Genomic DNA, 19,876 nt, shown 5'->3' with positions numbered 1-19,876 from the left:
GGCTTGTGGTGACACAACAGTCCGCTTAGGTTGCATGGCAATCAATTAACTTCAGCTGTCTTTTTTTATTCCAGGTGAGAGCCACTTGAGACTGTAGGACCTGGGGTCGGCGTAGGCTGCGTTTCCACAACCACTGGGCAGTAGTGCTTGCCCCGTCCAGTTCTCCTCTGGGAGATGCCTAGCAGCATCTCGCAGGTCCCGGGTCCGTGCCGTGGAAGTGTGGGCACAGCAGTGAGCGTACTTACCTGGGGCCACGTGACGCGTGGCATGATGGGCCATATATGAAATGTAAAGTTGTAAAGCCCTCCATCAATCCACTGCTGCATTAACCCCCCCCCCCCCTCCAAAGCCGCTACTATCTTTCACGGTCTTCCAACGTCACATTACACCTATCACCTGCACACGAGCTGATCTGGTTGCTCCATCTCCGTGGAAGGTGTCCTGTCGGACGCGTTCCCTCCTTTGGCTGGACCCTCCATCGTTCATCTCAGCCACTGGCCATCACCTCTTCTCGCGTTGTGTTTTTCCCAGGACTGCTTTTTCTTATCAGTCAAAATATTTTTGGTGCGATGAATGTTGCGTAATCCTTGTGCTCCTCTCTCTCTGTGTCTCAATATAATCCAAATCATGCGACTCTCAGTGCGTCTTTCCTTGGATACAACTTGCAAATGGGATGTTCCACTTAAAGGGATTATCCAGGTGATTTTTTTTTAATTGCTTTTCATTATCAAATTCAACTTTCAAAAAGCACTCTGAACCATTCTCATCCACCTCATTAATTCATAATTGTGACACCAGTTGGACTTAAATAATTGTCCTGGACACACGTATTGCATGTACGTATGTTGGCCTTCTTTCGCACCGTACGTAGCCAACCGTGCTCATCGGAGGTGCGGGGGAAGGACAACAAACACTAAACGCAACAAGCAGTGGTCTGGTGTGTTCCAAGTTGTATCCCTCGGAGAGACATCTCAAATTGTTCAGGGGACCTCCTTGCGTGTGGCCTTTGCGTTTGCTCATTTTTATCCTGAGCCCAACTTCGCTGCCTTATTCATTCGCTTCTTGCAACAAATTTCCGTGGCCCATTCCCACTGGACGTCGTACTAAGACCGCAACGCCATTTGCCAGGCGCGTTTCACAGCGACCATCATGAGAAGATTTTTTTTCTGTAAACTGGAGTGTGGGAGGTGTGAGTGTGCACGTGGAGGTAAACGTTCGCCGTCTCGGACATGCTGACGACGATGCCGTTTATTACGTGCCAATGCAGTTGTAACATTTACAATTGCCGCCTGGTCCAAATCGACTGAACACACTTTCAAGAGCATGGAATTTAAACCGCACTGAATATCCATAATAGAGGGGTTTTTTTGGGTTAGATCACGTAAATATAAATGTGTCGTTAAACCCGCCACCACCTGACACAGCCAAATTGTAAGGTTTGTCACGTAAACAGAACGTGCCAATTCGTTACAAGTACAGCACACCAGTGTGTTGGAGGACAAAGCCACAGACATTTACAATCTGAGTACGACGTTTTGCCAATAATTACAACTAGCTTCATTAGTTTAACGAAACATTTATACATTAAGGCGATCTCACCCAAACAACCTTTATTATGGAAGATATTGGTCGCGAAAGCATACGCACTGAATATGATTTAACACAAGATCAACGCTTTGTACAATGATTGATTAAATGCGTGTATTTTTGGGCCGAGTGATTAAAACGGGCCTTGCCACGGCTCTGTCTCGCCACTTTGCGGTGTTTAATTTGACAGCGTGCGTGTCGCCCGGTGACTCACCGTGTTCGTGCACATATTAAAATCGGAATAAAAATAGTTGCGGCCTGGAAAATGAGAAGCAAAGACAAATGTATAGCGTATCTATATTACGTGTTTGTATATGCGCGTGTAATGCTCGTAAACATACTCTGAGTTCAAATTTCAAAAGCTCAGTGACACATGAAGACGACGTTTTGTGTTTGGCTCAGTGACCCCCCCCCCACCCCCCAAAAAAAGGTGAAATTTTGAGAAACAACATTTTACCGCGCGATACGATAGAACGCTTTGGTTTATTCCTCAAAATGAAACTCCTCGTTTCATTGATATTGACACCAGTTAAGCAGGGCTGTTTCCGTGCAGTAATGATCAGCGCGCTGGACTTGCAATTCAGAGGCCGCCGGTCTGATTCCATCTCCTAGCGCAGCAGCAGCAGAAACAACGGCGCAAGTTTCTCAAATCCCCTCCGCTGTCTCTGCCCGCCCAGCAGTGTGAGTGGGTGCAGTGCAGAGAGTCGCGGACTGAAGCGGACGTACACCCACCTCTTCCAATATATGTGGGCAGCGTGGAAGATGAGGCCAACTGTGATTTAGAAGGGGTGACGAGAGCTCGTTATTAGTGAGGCCCTTCCGCCAGCAGCGGTACGAGTAAACAATTGCGTGACTACACCTTCTCCTCTTCTCTAAGAGGAATGGGAAAGGAATCCAGGCATGGTGCTGTCCTCATCACGTGTCGTGTCCAATGTAATCATTTACGTTCACTAAGAGCCACTTGTTTCGGCAGCCTTACCAGGCTGATAGAGAGATCTCATCGGTTATGCGAGCGCGTGGGGGTATGGGTGGCATGGTGTTACGATCTGAGATACCCGGGTAGGGTTCAATACAAGGTCATGCACGAGATCAACGGCGTCCTGACTGATTCCTTGCATGTGACATCGGTCGGTGCACTGCGTGGACTCAGCCTCTTGCGACTCGAAACGTTTATTACGCGTGACGTCAGCAGCACGGCTCTGGTTCTCCAATGGGAAATCAACCTGGTAGCTCCCGACCCGCGCCGGGCTAGCTTGGCATGGCCTTGCCACAAGCTCAGCCTCGGCACTAATCGGTTGTGCAGTGGAAAAAGAGGGATTCGTGTTTGTGTGCGATGGTTAGCGAGCTGCGCGACGAACCCGGCGACCCGAGTTTGATTCCCGCTCATGGCCAACACCGATGAAGATTATATGAACTGGTCATGGGCCTCCCGTAGGTCGACTCGGCCTCAAATGAGTACCTGGTGTGGTGTGTAAACATCGCCACTGGGGAGACAAAGGCGGCCGGGCGTGACGTGTTGGCCACCCACCCCCTCTTGCGCCGTTGCCATCCTTCATAGGTGCTCGCTAGCAACACTTGCCCCAACAGTCTGTTTAGGATCTAAGGGGGATCTTTGTCTCGTTCTGTGCGTAGGTACCACAGGCCCAGGTTACTGGCCAGAATTGTACGAGGGCTGCAGAGGTGAGCGGCAGTCCCCCATCGACATTGCGAGCGAGGTGCAAGCGGAGGTCCTGTCTCCTGCCGACGGCCTGGAGTTCGAAGGCTGGGACGTCCCCTCGACAACCACCACCATCAAACACGACGGCAAGACGGGTGAGTGGTGACACTGCGTCGCTGTCTGGCACCGAGTGTGTCAATGAGGAGTGTGTCACGGAACAAAAAAAAGACTTGAAAACCCGCCTTTTAACACCGTTTGCCAAGCTGATGTCGTCAAAGTGATCGAATAGTTTTATTGGATGATCTAGACAGGCAGCGATTCATCTACAGGGGCAGTGGCTGATTTAGCTGAGCGGCAGTGGTTGATGTCGCTGTGTGGCAGTGGCTGATGGCGCCGTGGGTTGTTGTGCGCGTCGCAGTGATCGTGCACCTGTCGGGAGATTACCACCTGCGGGGAGGCGGACTGCAGGGCCGCTACCGCATGGCGTGGCTCACCTTCCACTGGGGCCACTCCAACGGCACGGAGGGCTCCGAGCACCGCCTCTCGGGACGCTCCTTCCCCCTCGAAGTAAGGAGGAGAAGGGGGTGGTGCGAGGGAGGGGGAGGGGGGCGTGCGTGGCGGACACGGACGGCAGTGTAGCTGTCAGGTGTGCAGGCGGTGCAACTGCACCGAGGTCGACCGGCTGCCGGAGTTCACTTTCATGTGGTCCCAGGCACTGACTAATTACTCAGCGATATTGCACTGATGGGGGGAACGGTGGTGCAGTGATTAAGACACTGCCAAATGCAAACCAGGTGACCTCATTGGCGAGTGGTATCTGAACCGGTGCTGGACTCCTGCACTGACCAGCTTGGTGAAATCATGGTCCAAACAAACAGATGCCCGACACGGCACGAAGTGCTTTAAATCATCTCTATATCAGTTGTACTGGTAAAAGTAATTTATGCAAAAATAATGCGATTTTGAAATAAATATATATTGTGACACCTTTGGAGTTAATCTATTATTTAAGTTCCAGATGGTGCTTAATGACCTGATAAAAAAAATAGATCCTTTAATTAATAGACAAGACCTCTATATGGAGAAACCCTGATGAATATAGAAGTGAAATTCGTACAGTGGAACACCATATGTCTACTCAATGTGCATGCATTGTGCGCGAGTCGAAATGTCACTGCGTAAATTCTGCAATATGTTCATGAATTGTAGATGCACAACACTTGCCGATTGTACGCGAAATTTCGGGGCTCAAATGCCACGTTGGTAAATGACTCTCCTCCACCAAGCGAGACACCAATCACTGTATGGTACAATAATGGCCCTTTGCTTGTGTGCTTGCCGGATTAAGAATCTTCTGTTCTGATTCATACATTTTTATTATTTTTATTATTAAGCTTGCTTACCCGGGCAAGCCTCACTCAGTCTCAATGCCTTGTTTTCACGAGAGTCCTGCCAGGTTTTTGCAGTAGGGGGCCAATGATTGCTATGTGCGTAGAGTCCAAATTGAGTCACTTGTGGGTGCAATTTTCGAATGTGCAACAATCCGGCACACACACACACGGTGGCCCACTCTTGCGAGCGGTGTCACCCGGGATCTTTTAACGCCCTCCGTGAAGCAAATGATGCGTAGGTATTTTTTCTGTTAACGCGCCGACAGTAATAACCAGGGCGGCCGCTGGATTTGAACCACGAACCTCTGCGTCGAGCAGCGGTCGCCGTGCCGCGTCACCGCCCCTGAATGCGCGATCAGAGCGAAACTTGATGGAGAGGGGAGCAACTTTTACAGTGAACTCATAAAAAATGGGGGAGTTGACAACGGAGGGATTTCTAGAAAAAATATCATTGGTAAGGTTGAAATGGTAGGGTATGGATGGGAAGAATTGACAACACGGGCAGTCCTCGGGTTATAAACCTAATTCATTCCAGAGACCCGTTCTTAAGTTGAACTGGTTCGTAAGTCGGAACACAAAAATGCACTGCGTTTAAATGCCCGTACGGCCAGTGTTGTTGTACATTTTCATGTAATACTGTAAAACTTACTGTAAATAAAACGTAAAAGAACGTAACATAGATAGATTTTTTTTACTTTCACGCGCACACACACACTCGCAGCGCGAGGCCGACTCACTACATCTCGCAGAGGATAGCTCCTCTGAATAAAATAGCTCCGCGGTTTTAGTTTGCAAATGCGAGTTCGCGTTTTAAGTCAATGTTAAAAAAATGTTGAAAATATATTTCATGGAAGCCGGTTCGTTAAGTGCGGGTGTTCGCAAGTCGAGGACTGTCTGTATCGTCTATTCAATGTAAGCGCGAAGGGAAAAGACCGCGGGAACCCTCGAATAAAACCATGGAGTGAAATATTCAGGAAGGAGGTGAAAGGTCGCGGTGAGCGCTCGGTGGGGAGTGGTGGAGGAGACGTGGCAGGGCACAAGATTGTGGAGAAGGTTGGAACACTCGCCAACCCAGCGGCACGGATGACGACAATGGCCCTAGCATGGAGCGTGGTGCGGCAGCATGAAGAGAGGGGGCCAGTCGGCTTGGATATGATGGGAGGGAGCCTAGAGCCATGGGTCTGCCCTTGGGGCAGAGGACTTGGGAGAGAGAGAGAAAGTTGAACAGAACCAGCACAAGCATGGCTGCTGCGTGCACAAAGCACAACGAGTCCGCTTGTGCATCCGCAGCTCGCGTGCTCCCATCAACAGGGAGCCCGTCCGCTCCGCCGCCCAACCCCGATAGCGAACTCAATGTGCGGCCTCCGATCTGCAGTCACACCGAGGAGAGGCACGGCGTGAAGGGGGAAACATTCGCGCTGTCTGTCTTCTGCTGCCCACGAACGAAGCCGGCGGTGGTCGCCCATCCTGGGGCTCTCCCCCCAGGCTTGCCGACTGCCTTCGCTCCTGAGATCTGGCGACGGGGTCCATGGCGGGGCTGTTTGAGTCGTAGGTCGGACGCAATTCAAAGATCCTGCATCGGGGAATGGCCGGACATTTACCAAGCGCTCTGGAGGAATCGATAAACTGCCTGCGTTACGGTGGCTGCGAGAAAACGTCGTGTGGAGCGATGTTTTATGTTCTTTTGTTATTCCCCTGACCTCCGATTAGCACAGTTGGCTATGTACGGTGCGAAAAAAGTTCAACATACATACAACACACGTTGTATGTATGTTGTCTCTCAGTGAGAGCCTATTGATTTGAAAAAGGAAGCGATATTATTCTGCCTCGGATGAACATATTGGTGAATGTTCCGTATATTGGAATAGCACACACTAATTTATCACTAAACAGTATATATCACAGTATATAATTGCAAAATCGCTCTCCGTGGTGCTAACGTTAAAAAAGCCGCCACTTTTTTCAAATTTTCTTGCTGTGGTTTTCACACCTGATGATGATTGCTTGTGTTGCAGTCGAAACGTCATGAGAATGTTATTGTTTTATATTGGTATTATTTTATTGTTTCCCTTCTACGTGGTGACTTTACCAAAAGAACCAATAATATATGTATATATCACTTTAACAGCATTTGTAACTTAAACATTTGCAAATTATTTCATAGTTGCGATTACAGAGTGAAAGTCCATTTAAAGCATGCTCAAATAAGCATGAGCAGAAACTCATCTGCATTGCTGGCCATTTGCCGCTGGTGGAAATTCCACATTCCTATGGCAAAACGTAGCACATGGGGCACTGTGGCGCAGTAGCTATGACCCAGGACGTGTTAGGCGAGAGTTGGTGGATTATGTAAAGGTTTGTGAAACTTCTCAAATCCGCTGAACAGCCAGGTTGCAAAGACATAGCAGTGAGAGCAAGTGGGAAGTGAATCCATCCGTGTAGCCTTTTGAATGACCTTCATTAAGCACAACAATCCTTTTAAAAAGTAATTAGCCGAGCAGTGTGGTCCTGGAAAAGAGAGGCATGGCACTAAGTAACGCTTTCCTGATTAGAAGCATTGACTTTGTTATTATTACTATAATGAAAAACCTTTGAGACCTCTAAATAAATGGAACGAAACACAAAGTCCGTTTTAAATCACGCCCTTGTAAAGAACATAGAACATTGGCTGCAAGCTCCATGCAAGGAACCCACGAGATGAGTGGGAAGGCTGTACAAAAACTGGGCAGTGTAAGCAAATGATTGATTTCAATTAAGCAGTGACACATTGCTGGCAAAACGCCGTACTTGGATTGTAAATGTTGTGGATTTGCTCTCCAACACACCGGTGTGCTGTACGAGTAACGAATTGGCACGTTCTGTTTACGTGACAAACCTTACTAATTGGCTCTGTCAAGTGGTGGCGGGTTTAAAGACACATTTATATTTACGTGATCTAACCCCAAAAAAAACGATTATGAGTGACGCACTTTATTCACCGCAGTATTCCCGAATCTGCCGACACGCCACTGCGTGGCCGAGTAGTGAACGTGGATCTGTCTGGTTGCACGATGAACGTTTAATCCTTTGACATCCCGGAGGTTGGTAACGACAACAACAACACAAAACACATCCTCAGTTCCGCAATGACGTGGGAGACGAGCTTCGCCGTCTCTATCCTCTCCGCGTGTGATACTCCCAATTATACTCGAGGGGGTTGGGGGGTGAGTTCAAAAATGTGTATAACGGGATGAATTTCTGCTTCAATTCCTCGCGTCTTCGAACAATTTTGTGGACAATAGGATTTCATCTCGCCAGTGGTTTAACGTTGTCACGAATAAATGTGGACAATGATGATTCTGCCCCTTAATTCCTCTTATCCACGAAATAATGTTTAGAGGTGGTTGATCTGCAATGCATTGTGGGGGGGATTTAATAATTGTGGTTGCTCAGATAAATGGAGGGATATTCTAAGGAGTATTTTGGTACCATGGATAATAAGAGTCCTGAGTAGTACTTCAGCAGATAGGCGAGTTCTACTTTGATGCCTATACAAAAAACTCACCGAGTCTCAAGACTCCTATTAAGAAGGGTCTTGCATTGGGATGCTTGGCCACTCCTCTTCGGGAGTGATTAGCTTATGGGAGGAAACCGAAGAACCTGGAGAAAAACCTGCATATGAAGGTGTAACGCTCAAAACTCCACACGAGTAGATTCAAGAATCGAATACTCTCCTGCCATCACCTGCTCACCCGACGGTCCTAGCCTAAAATTCCTCGTCTTACCTAAGGCAATTTCCCATCTGAGTACTGTCCAGGCTCAAATTTTGCTTAGCTTTTAAAATCATTCACGATGATTTGGTCAGAGGTGTGTGTGCAGTGCTTGCTAAAGCTGGTTAACAGTTAATGTAATTATTTATCTTACGGATGGTAGAAGTCAAATTAGTAAGTGAGTTTAATAATTTTGCAAGTGTAGATGATAGCGCTCTTTGTTTTCGGGAAAGAACAAAAAATTACATGTTCTTAGCTCTCCCGTCTTTTGTTGATTAAGAGTTTTGGCCACCGGGCCCTGGGGGTGGTGGATAGCTGCCAAGTACATGGAAGCATTTCATCATCGTCGTGGTTTCACAAAAGCCAAACATTCCAAAAGAAAATATATTAACAATTGCGAAACTGTGCCCACGCCAAATTATCTGCCACTAGGCCTTCTCAGTGCATTCACTAAACCCGCGTGGCCACCACGGACGGCTCACGTGCAACTGGCTGGCCGCTCCATTCGCACCAACGCCCGATCTCGCTCCAGTCGCGTAGCTGCGGAGGGTGCAGGCGGTGCAACTGCCCCAGGCCCCACGGGATGGAAGGGCCCACGCGGGCCAGACTACGAAGAGGGGAGGGGGGGCGGGATTGTCTGAGGGGGATGGTGGTGGTGGGGCATTATTTAATTCATTGCACCAGGGCCCATGTTAACCACACTATGCCACTCGCCCACAGATGTATTGATAGAGATTCAGAGACTCACAGAGAGACCCATACCTGCACTTACATAGAGATGTAATTATACCTGTGCAGACGTACATCAGTGGTGTTGCTCTCGACATTGCAAGGCTGTGTAACTACACCACGACCCTTAGTCCCGAGAGCGCCCAGGCTCCAGGCTACAAAATAGGGGAGGAAAATGCACTGTGGTGGTGGAGGACCTCATTTAATTCCATTGTATCAGGGCCCGTGCAAGCCACCATGGCAGGGCACTGTGGCTTCGTCCGGTGGGGTTGTTCGCGGATTAAGAGTTGGGCAGGAGGCTCGGTCTCCCCACGAGACGAGGGGAGCCCCTTCTCCGTGTCCCTCGCTTGCCACTTGCTGCTTGAGTAACAACAGCGACGAGTCCCCCCCCCCCCCCCCCCCCCACTGGCATTGTTAGCGAGCGAGATCAATAATGCATGGCGAGGCTTTTGACTCGCGCACAATGACGGCGCTGCGCGCGTCCCTCTCGCCGGGCCTTTTGCTACTGGCCTCATGATTTATTGAGGGGCGCGCAATAGGCGATAGACGTGCGGTTGTGGCGCTCCCTTCAATGGGGCGAGGATCGTCTTAAGCGTCCACGCCTCGCGCCATCGACGCCAAGCGCAGAATGTTTCACTTTCACCCACGTGACGCCTGCTGCTACTGCTGCTGTATATTTGGAGTTTGCGTCTCCCGCTCTCTCTCTCTCCCCGTGGTCGCGTGGATTTTTTTCCCTCCGGGTCCTCCGGCGTTTCCCTCATTTAGAATCGACGTGCGTTTTTTTTTATTATTTTGCCGCGATACATTTCGACGTGATTATAAACCACTTCTTTGCGCTATCGTTTGTGGCCAGGTCGCTCATAAAACAAAAGCTAATAGCTCAGTGGGCTTTACCCGGTAAGATAAAAATTGTTTAGTTTTATTTGTATATATTTTTAAATCTATTTGTTTACCTTGCTTATACTCTGCACTCCTATTGTGTTTATGTACTGTTTGTTGTTGTAACGTTCTGACCTGCCCCCAGTGGACGTCTGTGAAAAAGAGCTTTATAGCTCATCGGATTCCTCCACTATAAACAAATATTCTGATCCTGATGCTGAACTTGGTGCCGGTGTGGACATTGCAAGATTAGAAGCAGCTCAAAGGCCTCCAAGGTTTTTTAAATTTTCTTTAGGAGAGATGCCGCGTATGCCTGATTTGATCAGTGGCCCAAACTCAAACAGTCGTGTGCGTTTATACAGAGATCCCGGATGCAAGTCAAGGCAGTTGTCTGTCGTACATACAGACCTGGAGTCGATTACAATTGTAACTGGGTCACGTGTATTGAATTGCAACCACAATGTAATTATAATTCCACTCAACAATGCTGCTGTTTTTGTAGTTAAAATTGACCCCAAGGTCTGGGTCATCAGCCCGATTACCAACGAATGCACATAAACCATCACATTCAATTTAGGACTGCACTTCATTTGGCGTTTATTCAACCGTGTTGATTACAATTATCGGTTTGAATGTCGTGCGACGAACATTACTCTCTGTTTCGTTGGATGGGTGGAAAAGTGCCTTCCCCTACTTTGAATACCAGAGGTCACTTGAAACGATCTCAGAGGCAGCTCTGTGATATCCACTTCCGTGGGCGCTCCTTTAACATGGAGGGGGAGGTTGCATTGCTCTGTGTGAGAGAGATCCAAACAAATTCTTTGTCGCGTGACATGACACCGGCAGTACGAATTGGGTTACATTTTTGAGGGGGGGGGGACAATATAAGAAATATATTATCTACATTTAACATAACAATAGTGACATGGGGTGGCAACCAGTAGCAACTGTGGTCAGCTATCACTGAAGGCCGACGAAACAGAGGCGCCGAGGCCCTGCAAGAGGAAGAAGCTTGAGCAGGCCGGCCTTGGCCGTGGTCGACACTAACGCCCGGAGTGGCAGCCAAAGGTGCGAGGAGATTTGAGTCGACTCGCGTGCACGCCGAGCTTGATGGATTGCTGCATCACGAGACAATGCGTCAGGGCGATGGCCTGGCGAGGAGGCCTTTATCCTCCAGTTGTGGACAGATCGCGGCTGACGATGATGAATGCGAGGAATTGGTGGGGGTGATAACCGAGAGCGCACGCGGTTTGCTTGGAAATGTGATAGCAGCTCGGTGTCTTTACAATGCCTTGATTGTTATCTGATTGTGGGGTTGTAATTACTTATCCTGTGGTGGTCACACTGCATCAGAAAATAAGCGCTTGTCATTGCCCTTTGCCCAGAATTAAATAATGCATGAGCCTATGATTATAGTCTGTTAGAAGCCTTAAAAAACATCTTTGTTGATGTGATTTAAAGTCATTAGTTCTGTGTTGACATCATACGCCCATCCATTCGATTACATATAAGAGCTAAGCTATATGTGCTTTATCTCCAGGTACACAACTGAGAGGTCGTGAAAGCGAGTGATGTTGATACGAAATGAACCAGTGCATGTCAGTGTACAGATAATATCAATCATAGGTCAGATAGAGTTCCTTAATTATCAAATGAACATTCAACAGCGGCCTTCTTCATCGATGGCCCAGAGCCGGCGGTGGGAATTCCAAATTCCCCTGGTAATGGTCAGTCTACCCATAAGGGAATTGTATATATGGTTGCAGGATGATTTTATCTCTGAAGTTGACGTTTTAGCGATTAAACATTCGAATGGATGCGCTTACGAAGACAACACAGTGAAACGTATACTTTGTGAAAGTTGTTTCCTATTTGTTACTTCTGGGTTTCCGGGGCTCAAGAGTCGAGAGGCTTTGCCTCTGTCTCCCCTCTTGCCCCGGCGATTGACCTTCGCGATGGCCTCCTCTGTGCTCCGCTGTCGCAGGTGCAGATTTACGGCTACAGCCAGGAACACCACAGCAGCTTCGCCGCCGCGATGAAGGCGGGCGGGAACATGGCAGCCCTGTCCATCCTCTTCGAGGTGCAACGGGGCCCAGGGGCAGCCCTCGCACACAAACACAACGATCCCCCCTCGTAGCTTGTCAGCGAGCACCCGTGACGGCCAGCACGACACACGAGGGGGTGGGTGGCCAACTGCCACGAGTGGCGATGTTTACACACCCCACAAGGTACTCGTTTGAGGCTGAGTCCACCTTGGGGAAGCCCAGGACCGGTTCACATTGTCGTCACTCGTGTCGGCCGTGAGCGGGAATCGAACTTGGGTCTCCAGGTTCGTAGCGCAGCGTAGCGCTAACCGCTACACCACCGCTCCTCACACGCGCACGAACGCTGTGCCAGATAGAAATTCGTGAAGCCTGGCAACCCGAGCTTAGTGACTTTGAGCTTTCCCTGGGTCAACTGAACCTACAATGAGTACGTAGCTCGTATGGTGAACATCAGCAATCTCCAATTAGCACAGCTGGCTACGTACGGTGCGAAAGACGTTAAACGTACAGTACATGCACTGGACAACTTGTGAAAAAGAGCTTTAAAGCTTATCGGATTCCTCCAGTATAAATATTCTCATTCTGGCGTACAGCATTGGAGATACAACGTTGGCCGAGTGTGCTTGGCCCGCCTGACAACTTCTTGGCAAAATATCGCGCTTAGCAGGCGCTCGTTAACAGCAATCTCCATGGCAGTCGATAGATCAAGACAGGGCTGCTTGGTCTATGTTGTCATCAGCATAAATTTTCTTTTAAAATCACCGCTCGTTTTCACTCCCTTTTCTTATAATTTAGCGTAACGGAGTTTGAGAATTTTGTTTTACCGTACGCATAATCATTCCCAAAATCACGAAGGAATGATAAATAAGTTTCTGATTCCTCAAATAAATCGCACACCTCTTACGTGGCAGTCGTTATTCGTAATAAAGGTGAGAGCTCGCCACGTTCAATAAATATGAAACTAAATCCAATCGGAATTAATTGGGCAAAGGGACCGTAGACTCATCTAATGTTTACGCTCTTTGTTGTTTGGCTGTACTTTTTTACGTCCCTCGGTCAGCGTTCTCGATGTAATTGGTTCAATCCAACGATTGCACTTCGAAAGAATAAACACTGTTTTTGGTTAAGATTCAAATGTAGAGTACTCGGGTAAAGCGTTTGACTTTGTAGGATGTAATTCGCAAATTTGTGTCATTCCAGTCGATCGCTGCATTTGGTGACGTCATGTTTTTGTCTCTTCAATTTTTAGATCGCAAAAGACAACAACAGCGCTTACATCCCCCTGCTCGAGGCCGTGAAGAGAGTTTGCCAGCCGGGTATTCACGTGCACGCCACCCCATTCTGCGCGTTCACGTAGAGCCGCGACCATTGTCACGGCGTAATGGTCAGGGCGCTGGACTTGCCGCCCATGGGTCGTCGGATCAAACTCCCGGGCGCGGAAGTTGAAACAGCGGCGGGAGTTTTGTTAAATCTCTCCCCCCCCCCCCCTTCCACGCCGCCTTTGTCTACCCAGCAGTATTCATGGGTATGCCACCGGCAGGTCGGTCACGTGTGGTGGGGTAAAGTGTGGGCGCTGCCACCTCCTGCTCCGACATCCGGCCTGCGTGGTAGAATACTGGGACAAATATGGTGTGGATGGGGGCAGGACGGGGGTGCTTTAGAGCTCACTACAGTGAAGGCCATTCTGCCAGCAGGATAAGCGAGCAGTTGAGCAAGCGATTGCAGGGCTGCTCCTTTATCTTTCAACACAACACGCGAGTTATTTTTATCAGGAAGGTTCCTCCATCATGGTGACGGAGCCAACTCATTTTCAGGGAGCGCACCTGAAAAAAACCTACACACGTACAGAGAGGGAAATTCACCCCAAAGGTTCGCACAGACGGGTATCACAGAGCCCTGCGCTATTCTGCCACCTCGCAGCTGCCTCTCAGCCCTAGCAGGTTCACAACGCTGCGTGATCCACAAACTCCTTGCCCGGTGGTTTCGAGGCACGTGCCTGACACGCGGCTGCCACTGGTGTATGTCAGGCGCAGCGAGACTCGTGGCAAAGCGTAGAGGGGCGACATCTGGCGTCGGGTAAGGGAGGCCAACAACAGACCTTCTATATTCTTGGTTCTTTCGGTAAAGTCACGTAGAAGGGAAACAATAAAATAATACAAAATATAAAATTCTCACGACGTTTCGTGAGAATTTTATTGTTTATACATTTTATTATTTTATTATTTCCCTTCTACGTGACTTTACCGAAATAACCAAGAATATGAATCCCTGCAGTCACGAAAGCTTTAAATCAAAACAGACCTTGTGTTTGCATCATCTTTTGGAGTTGTTCCCATGGTGCTCTGTTGGCCGCAGGAATTGAGGGACTGTTCTATATTTTCCGATTCATATCTTCATCGTAATAATAACAACGACATAATAAATCCAATAATTTACCCATGAAAGCTGCACGGAGAGTGGAGATTCTTTCTTTATTGTAGGAGGGTCCTGCATTAGGACGTTGACCGCTGTCATTAACGAGGGTTACGCATGTTTGAGGACACTGGAGTGCCCAGAGGAAACCGATACATACGAGGGGTAGCGCTTGGTAAACTGCCCAAACTTAAAACACCTGGAAAGCTCTGGCGGTCACTCATCTAAGCACTAGCCAGGTTCAGCTCCGTTTGGCTTTGCAGAGTGAACGAGATTGGACCCACTTATGGTGATTTCAGCGGTCTCATTATTATTATTTCGTTACGGTTCAGAGTTGGTCAGCGACATTTATATGTTCGCGCGGAGGTTGGTGAGTGAGCCAGTCGACGTCTCCAATTAACCGGCCCTAGCCAGTGGCGGAAAAATCTACATTCCTATGGCATGGGTAAGTTTATCCACAGAACAACCACTTTTGAATTTCCTCACAAAATGGTACTCGCTTTATCAACCGCGGAGGACGGATGGACTGCGTCAACCTCCAAGCGAGATTTTAGCCTTGAGACCGCTCGCCGCTCGCTCTCCACGCAGAGCGTAACGCCGGCGGATCGGCCGGGCGCCCGTTTCCGTCGTGACCGATCGATTCTGCCCGTGGCGGTGCCCCCCACACCCCCGGCCCCCCTCCACGGCGCAGACCTTCACGACAAGGTGAGCGCGTTCCGTCCCGCGGATCTGCTTCCCGAGTCCACGGACGAATTCTTCCGCTACTCGGGCACGACGACCACACCGCCCTGCGCCCAGGGGGTGGAGTGGACCGTCTTCCCCCGGACGGTGCACATCTCCGCCCACCAGGTAAATAAAGATCAAATGCCCCCCCCCCCCCCACTAGGGCCTCGCGCATTCTCGTAACTCCGGGAGCAACTGTGTTGTGGTGGGAAGTTCACACGAGTAATGTCTCCTTCGCATTCGCACACTCTTTTGTTTGGATGTCAAAATTCTGATTCGAAAACCTTTTTTTGTTAATAAGACCGATTGGTTCAATGGACAGTCGTCCCAGTCAAATGAACATGTGTATTTCTGTCCAGCTAAGGGGTCCTGCCATAATGTCAGGGTTAGCGCTCTGGATTTTCAATCCGGAGGTCGCCGGTTCGATCCTCCGGCGCGGTAGTTGAAACATTTTCACAGAACGCGACTCGACGGTTCTCAATAGTGGCGCTGCGACGTGTTGTTCTCTGCGATGTTCAGCGTAATCGCCTCCACGTGCTCTAAGCTCACGGCAAGTGGAGCGAAACATTGGATGGTCATCTAAACCAAGGCGCCACGGTGGCGAGATCTATATTCGGAGCTTGCATGTTCTCCCCGTGGTCGCATTGATTTTTCTCCAGGTCCTCCGGTTTTTCCTTCCACATTTAGAGACGTGCATTTAGAGTATTCGTTTAGCTGAGTGTGTCCTTGTGCAACACGAACACGAAGCAACCCGCGCCGTCAAAGTTCCCTGGCCGTGCCACGCGGTGACGATCCCGCGAGCCACCACCGCATCGCGGTGGGGGCTCGAGTCGAGCAACGCCCCGCCGTAGACTGCGACCGGACGGCTCTCAACGTCAATTCCCCCGCCGCGCCTTGTGCCGCGCAGCTGGAGGCGCTGTACGGCGTGCTCATCATGGTGCGCGCCGGCTACGCCATGCTGCTCGAGTACCTGCAGGACAACTTCCGCCCGCCACAGCCGCTGCCGTCCGGCGCCGACCTCGTCCGCTACCGCGTGGGGCCTGCGACGCCTCCCACCACCGAGCCACCGCCCGCGCAAGGTGCCGTGCACGGCTCCCGAGGAGCGAAGCAACGACGACGACGATGATGACGACGGCGATGATGACGACGGCGATGATGATGACGACGATGATAATGATAGTGTCGATGATAATGATGATGACGATAATGATGACGATGACGACGATGATGATGACGATGACGACGATGATGATGATGACGACGATGATAATGATGATGACGATGATGATGACGATGATGATGACGACGATGATGGTGATGACGACGATGATGATGACGACGGCGATGATGATGACGGCGATGATGATGACGACGATGATAATGATAGTGACGATGATAATGATGACGACGATGATGATGACGATGACGACGATGATGATGATGACGACGATGATAATGGTGATGATGACGATGATGATGACGACGATGATGGTGATGACGACGATGATGACGAGGATGATGATGACGACGATGATAACGATGATGACGACGATGATTATGACATTGATGATGACAACGGCGATGATGATGACGACGATGATGGTAGCGTCGCGCGTTGCTCGGGACACGCTCCCGAGTTTTCCAAGTAACTAAGTCTGTCAATCAGATGTGATTGGATATTTTGGACAATTAAAAAATATATTTTTATTTTGGATTTGTTCCAAAAAGGGAGGTGACATCACCGATACGGTGCATCTCCCAGATGTTTTACCGCCAAAATGGTGTTGTCAAGTGACGTCGCTTTTGTGAGCCCAAAGATTCCGAAATATACACCTTCATGTACATGACCCGCCATCTAACAAAAACAAATCAGAATTTTCCTTAAAAAAATCAAAATCCCAATTATTTTTCATCCCCCACCACACGCATACACAATCTCTGCTCTCACCCCTTCCCTGTCCCTGACGCGTCCTCCTCTCATCCCCGTCTCGTGCCCGTGTCGCCTCATCCCCTATGTCCCACCGCCCCACCGTGCGCAGTGTGCGCCAGCGAGCCGCGCAACGTCACGGCCCGCGGTCACAACGAGACGGCGGCCATGGTGACGTGGGAGCGGCCCGCCGCCGTCTACGCTGCCACCATCGAGCGCTACGCCGTCACGTGCCGCAAAGAGGGTGCCGGTGGTGACTCCCCCGTGGAGCGGATCCTCACCGAGGGGGAGCAGGACACGGTGAGAGGCTGCCCCCCCCCATTAAACCGATAAGCGATCCTCAGCTATTCAGCGCGCATCACAAAGAGTGAACTCCGACGGGATCCCCCCCACCCCGGAACGTGCAAGCCTGCAAGCGGCCGTACCGCTGCGCGAAAATCCACGCGTCCAGAAAGCCGCCCTTGATTTGTCGCCCGTCAAACCGTTCTTCTGACGACGCGGCGGTCTGCGCGGCGTCTGGTCAGGGCGCCATCCTCGGCGAGCTGCAGTTGGGCTCCGTGTACTGGGTGGAGGTGCAGGCCGTGTGTGCGGGGACCCACGCTGGACCCCTGAGCCCGCCCGTGCGCCTGGAGATGACAGGTGAGGGGTGCGCCGCGCTTCCACACGAGGGGGGTTGCCGCTCCGAGTCGCCGTAGAGCCCGGATGCCGCTGCCCTGTCATTGGTTCGTACGTACCTGTCTGCGCATGGTTCCTGCCAATACGCTTACCGCTTAGCTACCTGTATTTCGTCCGTGTGTCAACCTATATACCTGCTAACAGCCAACCTGCCTGCCTATGTACCTACCTACCCATCAACCTACCTCCCTACATAACCCCCCACCCCACCCGCCCCCACAAGCCCCCATCCCCCTAACTGCCGAATGTAATTTGGTGTAAATTGCAGCACTGAGAATTAAAAACGGCGGTTTAAGCGACACGTAGGTGACACGCAACTGTACTGCTGAGCATGTGGGAACGTGTGGCGAAGGTGTCGATGCAAGGGATCTCGGAAGAAGTTCTGAGGTGCCACCTCCCGCACAGTGTTTCTCTCACACGGGGTGATTCACTGCTCTGCGAGAGCTCCGAATGGATCGTTCCTCTCACGACATGACACTGACGGCACGGTTGGAATAATATTGAGTGGGGGGGGGGGGAGATGTGGAATAATTAAATGTTACACTGACGGTGCACATTGGGGTCAAGTGTGCGAAACTTGTCCGTGCATAAGACTAAGGTAAGGTCAAAGGTTATTTTTTTCCGGCAACTTGCAACGTGTGCCGCTTACCCGTGATTGGATCCTGCATTCCCTTCCCAGAATTCTGTTCTGTGCAAATGCCCGCTGTCATTGGATGACAGCGCTATTGGCAAGCAAGGTGTGCAATGTGTTTTAAACAATTAATTTCAGCGATTTGTAGATACATTTTAATCCGTGCTTCATACTGGCCTTGCTCACAATCGGCGTTTCCCACTTTTATCTGTAGAATGGTTTCTACTCAATTGAGCCTCATCAGCAATGTGCGGCCACATGAGCCACTGTTGCCGTGCGCTGTGTAGTTATAGGAGGAAGCAGCCTACTTTGAGCCATGTGGGGCCCAAAATGCAGTGGGCTTTCTTTATCACAACTATTTTCTGATAGAGAAAAAAAAATAGTAAACATTTTTTTTTACCATAGCAACAGGTGTGTGCGCCCACATTGCCAAGCAATTCAATAATGAATTTAAGTCCACAATAACACACGTGAACAATTCATTTTAGGGTTATAATTTTCATGAGCAAATGAGAACTATACCACATTGCACACGTATGTTTTTTAACGGTGGCTTTCTTCTTCATTTCTGTTATCATTTGCATTGCATGTGATCCATTCTCCATGCATGACGCGTGTTTTCTCTTGAAAATGCCAGTGGCAGGCCAAAACTAAATAACCCCCACAAAACAGACATGGACACGTCCAGCCCATCTTGCTCACTTGGCTGAAGACTGTTCCATCATTGTTTTTGTTGGACGGGGATGTTTAACTTTGGGAACCACTGTGATCTGTTGCTGCCATTGAATATTTATTTCTCGAATACTTCAGCTCCTGTTGGCTAAGTGTCGCTAGCAAACCCGTGCTACCAAGGCGATTAAAACATTTCAAAGTGGACACTTTCATTGCATGTACCGTTCTTCTTTTAACAAGGCCGCATGCTGGACTCACAGTCGGGAGGTGTGTCAATTAAAATCTGGGCTCGGGGGGGGGGGGTCCACTCGGCCCATCTAACATCGAGGGTCAATAAAATGGGTACCACTTTGTGGGAAGTCAGCATTTCTCATCCTATAGAAAGACTGGTCCTCGCCACTTGAATGTGGAATTTCCACACCTGACTGAGGGCTGCCACACTGATTTAAGCACGGAGAGACTTCGGCCTTTCGCGGGCGGTCGAGGAACACGAAATTAGGTGCAAACTTGTGAAGGATCTCTTTTATCGCTGTACCTTGGTAGCCAGAACCAGTTCATTGCTTTAACAGTGAGCAACAGCAGCAATAAAGGCAAATTTACATATTCAATCACAGCGGTTTCATCTCCATTTGTACCTGCGTGCGTGCGCGTGTGTGCGCGTGATGCCTTAACATCTCCATCCATTAACCCATGTGGCGTTTCTGTGTGCGCGCGAGTAGACGCGTGCGTGTGAGCGTGTACACACAAACCCCCCCCCCCCCCCCCCCCGCGTTCAATCCCTGACCACGTGCAACAAAAA

General features: G+C 49.8%; 1 protein-coding gene across 1 annotated transcript in view; it reads left to right on the top strand.

Moving 5' to 3' along the window:
- The window catches only part of LOC116947433 (receptor-type tyrosine-protein phosphatase gamma-like), a 188,386-nt gene that overhangs the window by 89,634 nt on the left and 78,876 nt on the right, over positions 1–19,876 (top strand). Inside the window, 8 exon segments of the mRNA XM_032963163.2 lie at positions 3,220–3,399; positions 3,663–3,811; positions 11,977–12,072; positions 13,287–13,353; positions 15,141–15,298; positions 16,080–16,251; positions 17,212–17,399; positions 17,624–17,738. Coding sequence (XP_032819054.2) covers positions 3,220–3,399; positions 3,663–3,811; positions 11,977–12,072; positions 13,287–13,353; positions 15,141–15,298; positions 16,080–16,251; positions 17,212–17,399; positions 17,624–17,738 — 1,125 coding nt within the window.

The sequence above is a fragment of the Petromyzon marinus genome, chromosome 30, assembly GCF_048934315.1.
Source record: "Petromyzon marinus isolate PM22_M1 ecotype Great Lakes invasive population chromosome 30, UKy_Petmar_22M1.pri1.0, whole genome shotgun sequence".
NCBI classification, from domain to species: Eukaryota; Metazoa; Chordata; class Hyperoartia; order Petromyzontiformes; family Petromyzontidae; genus Petromyzon; species Petromyzon marinus.
The sequence above is the reverse complement of the archived record's forward strand: the minus strand, read 5'-3'. Positions and strand labels throughout refer to the sequence as shown.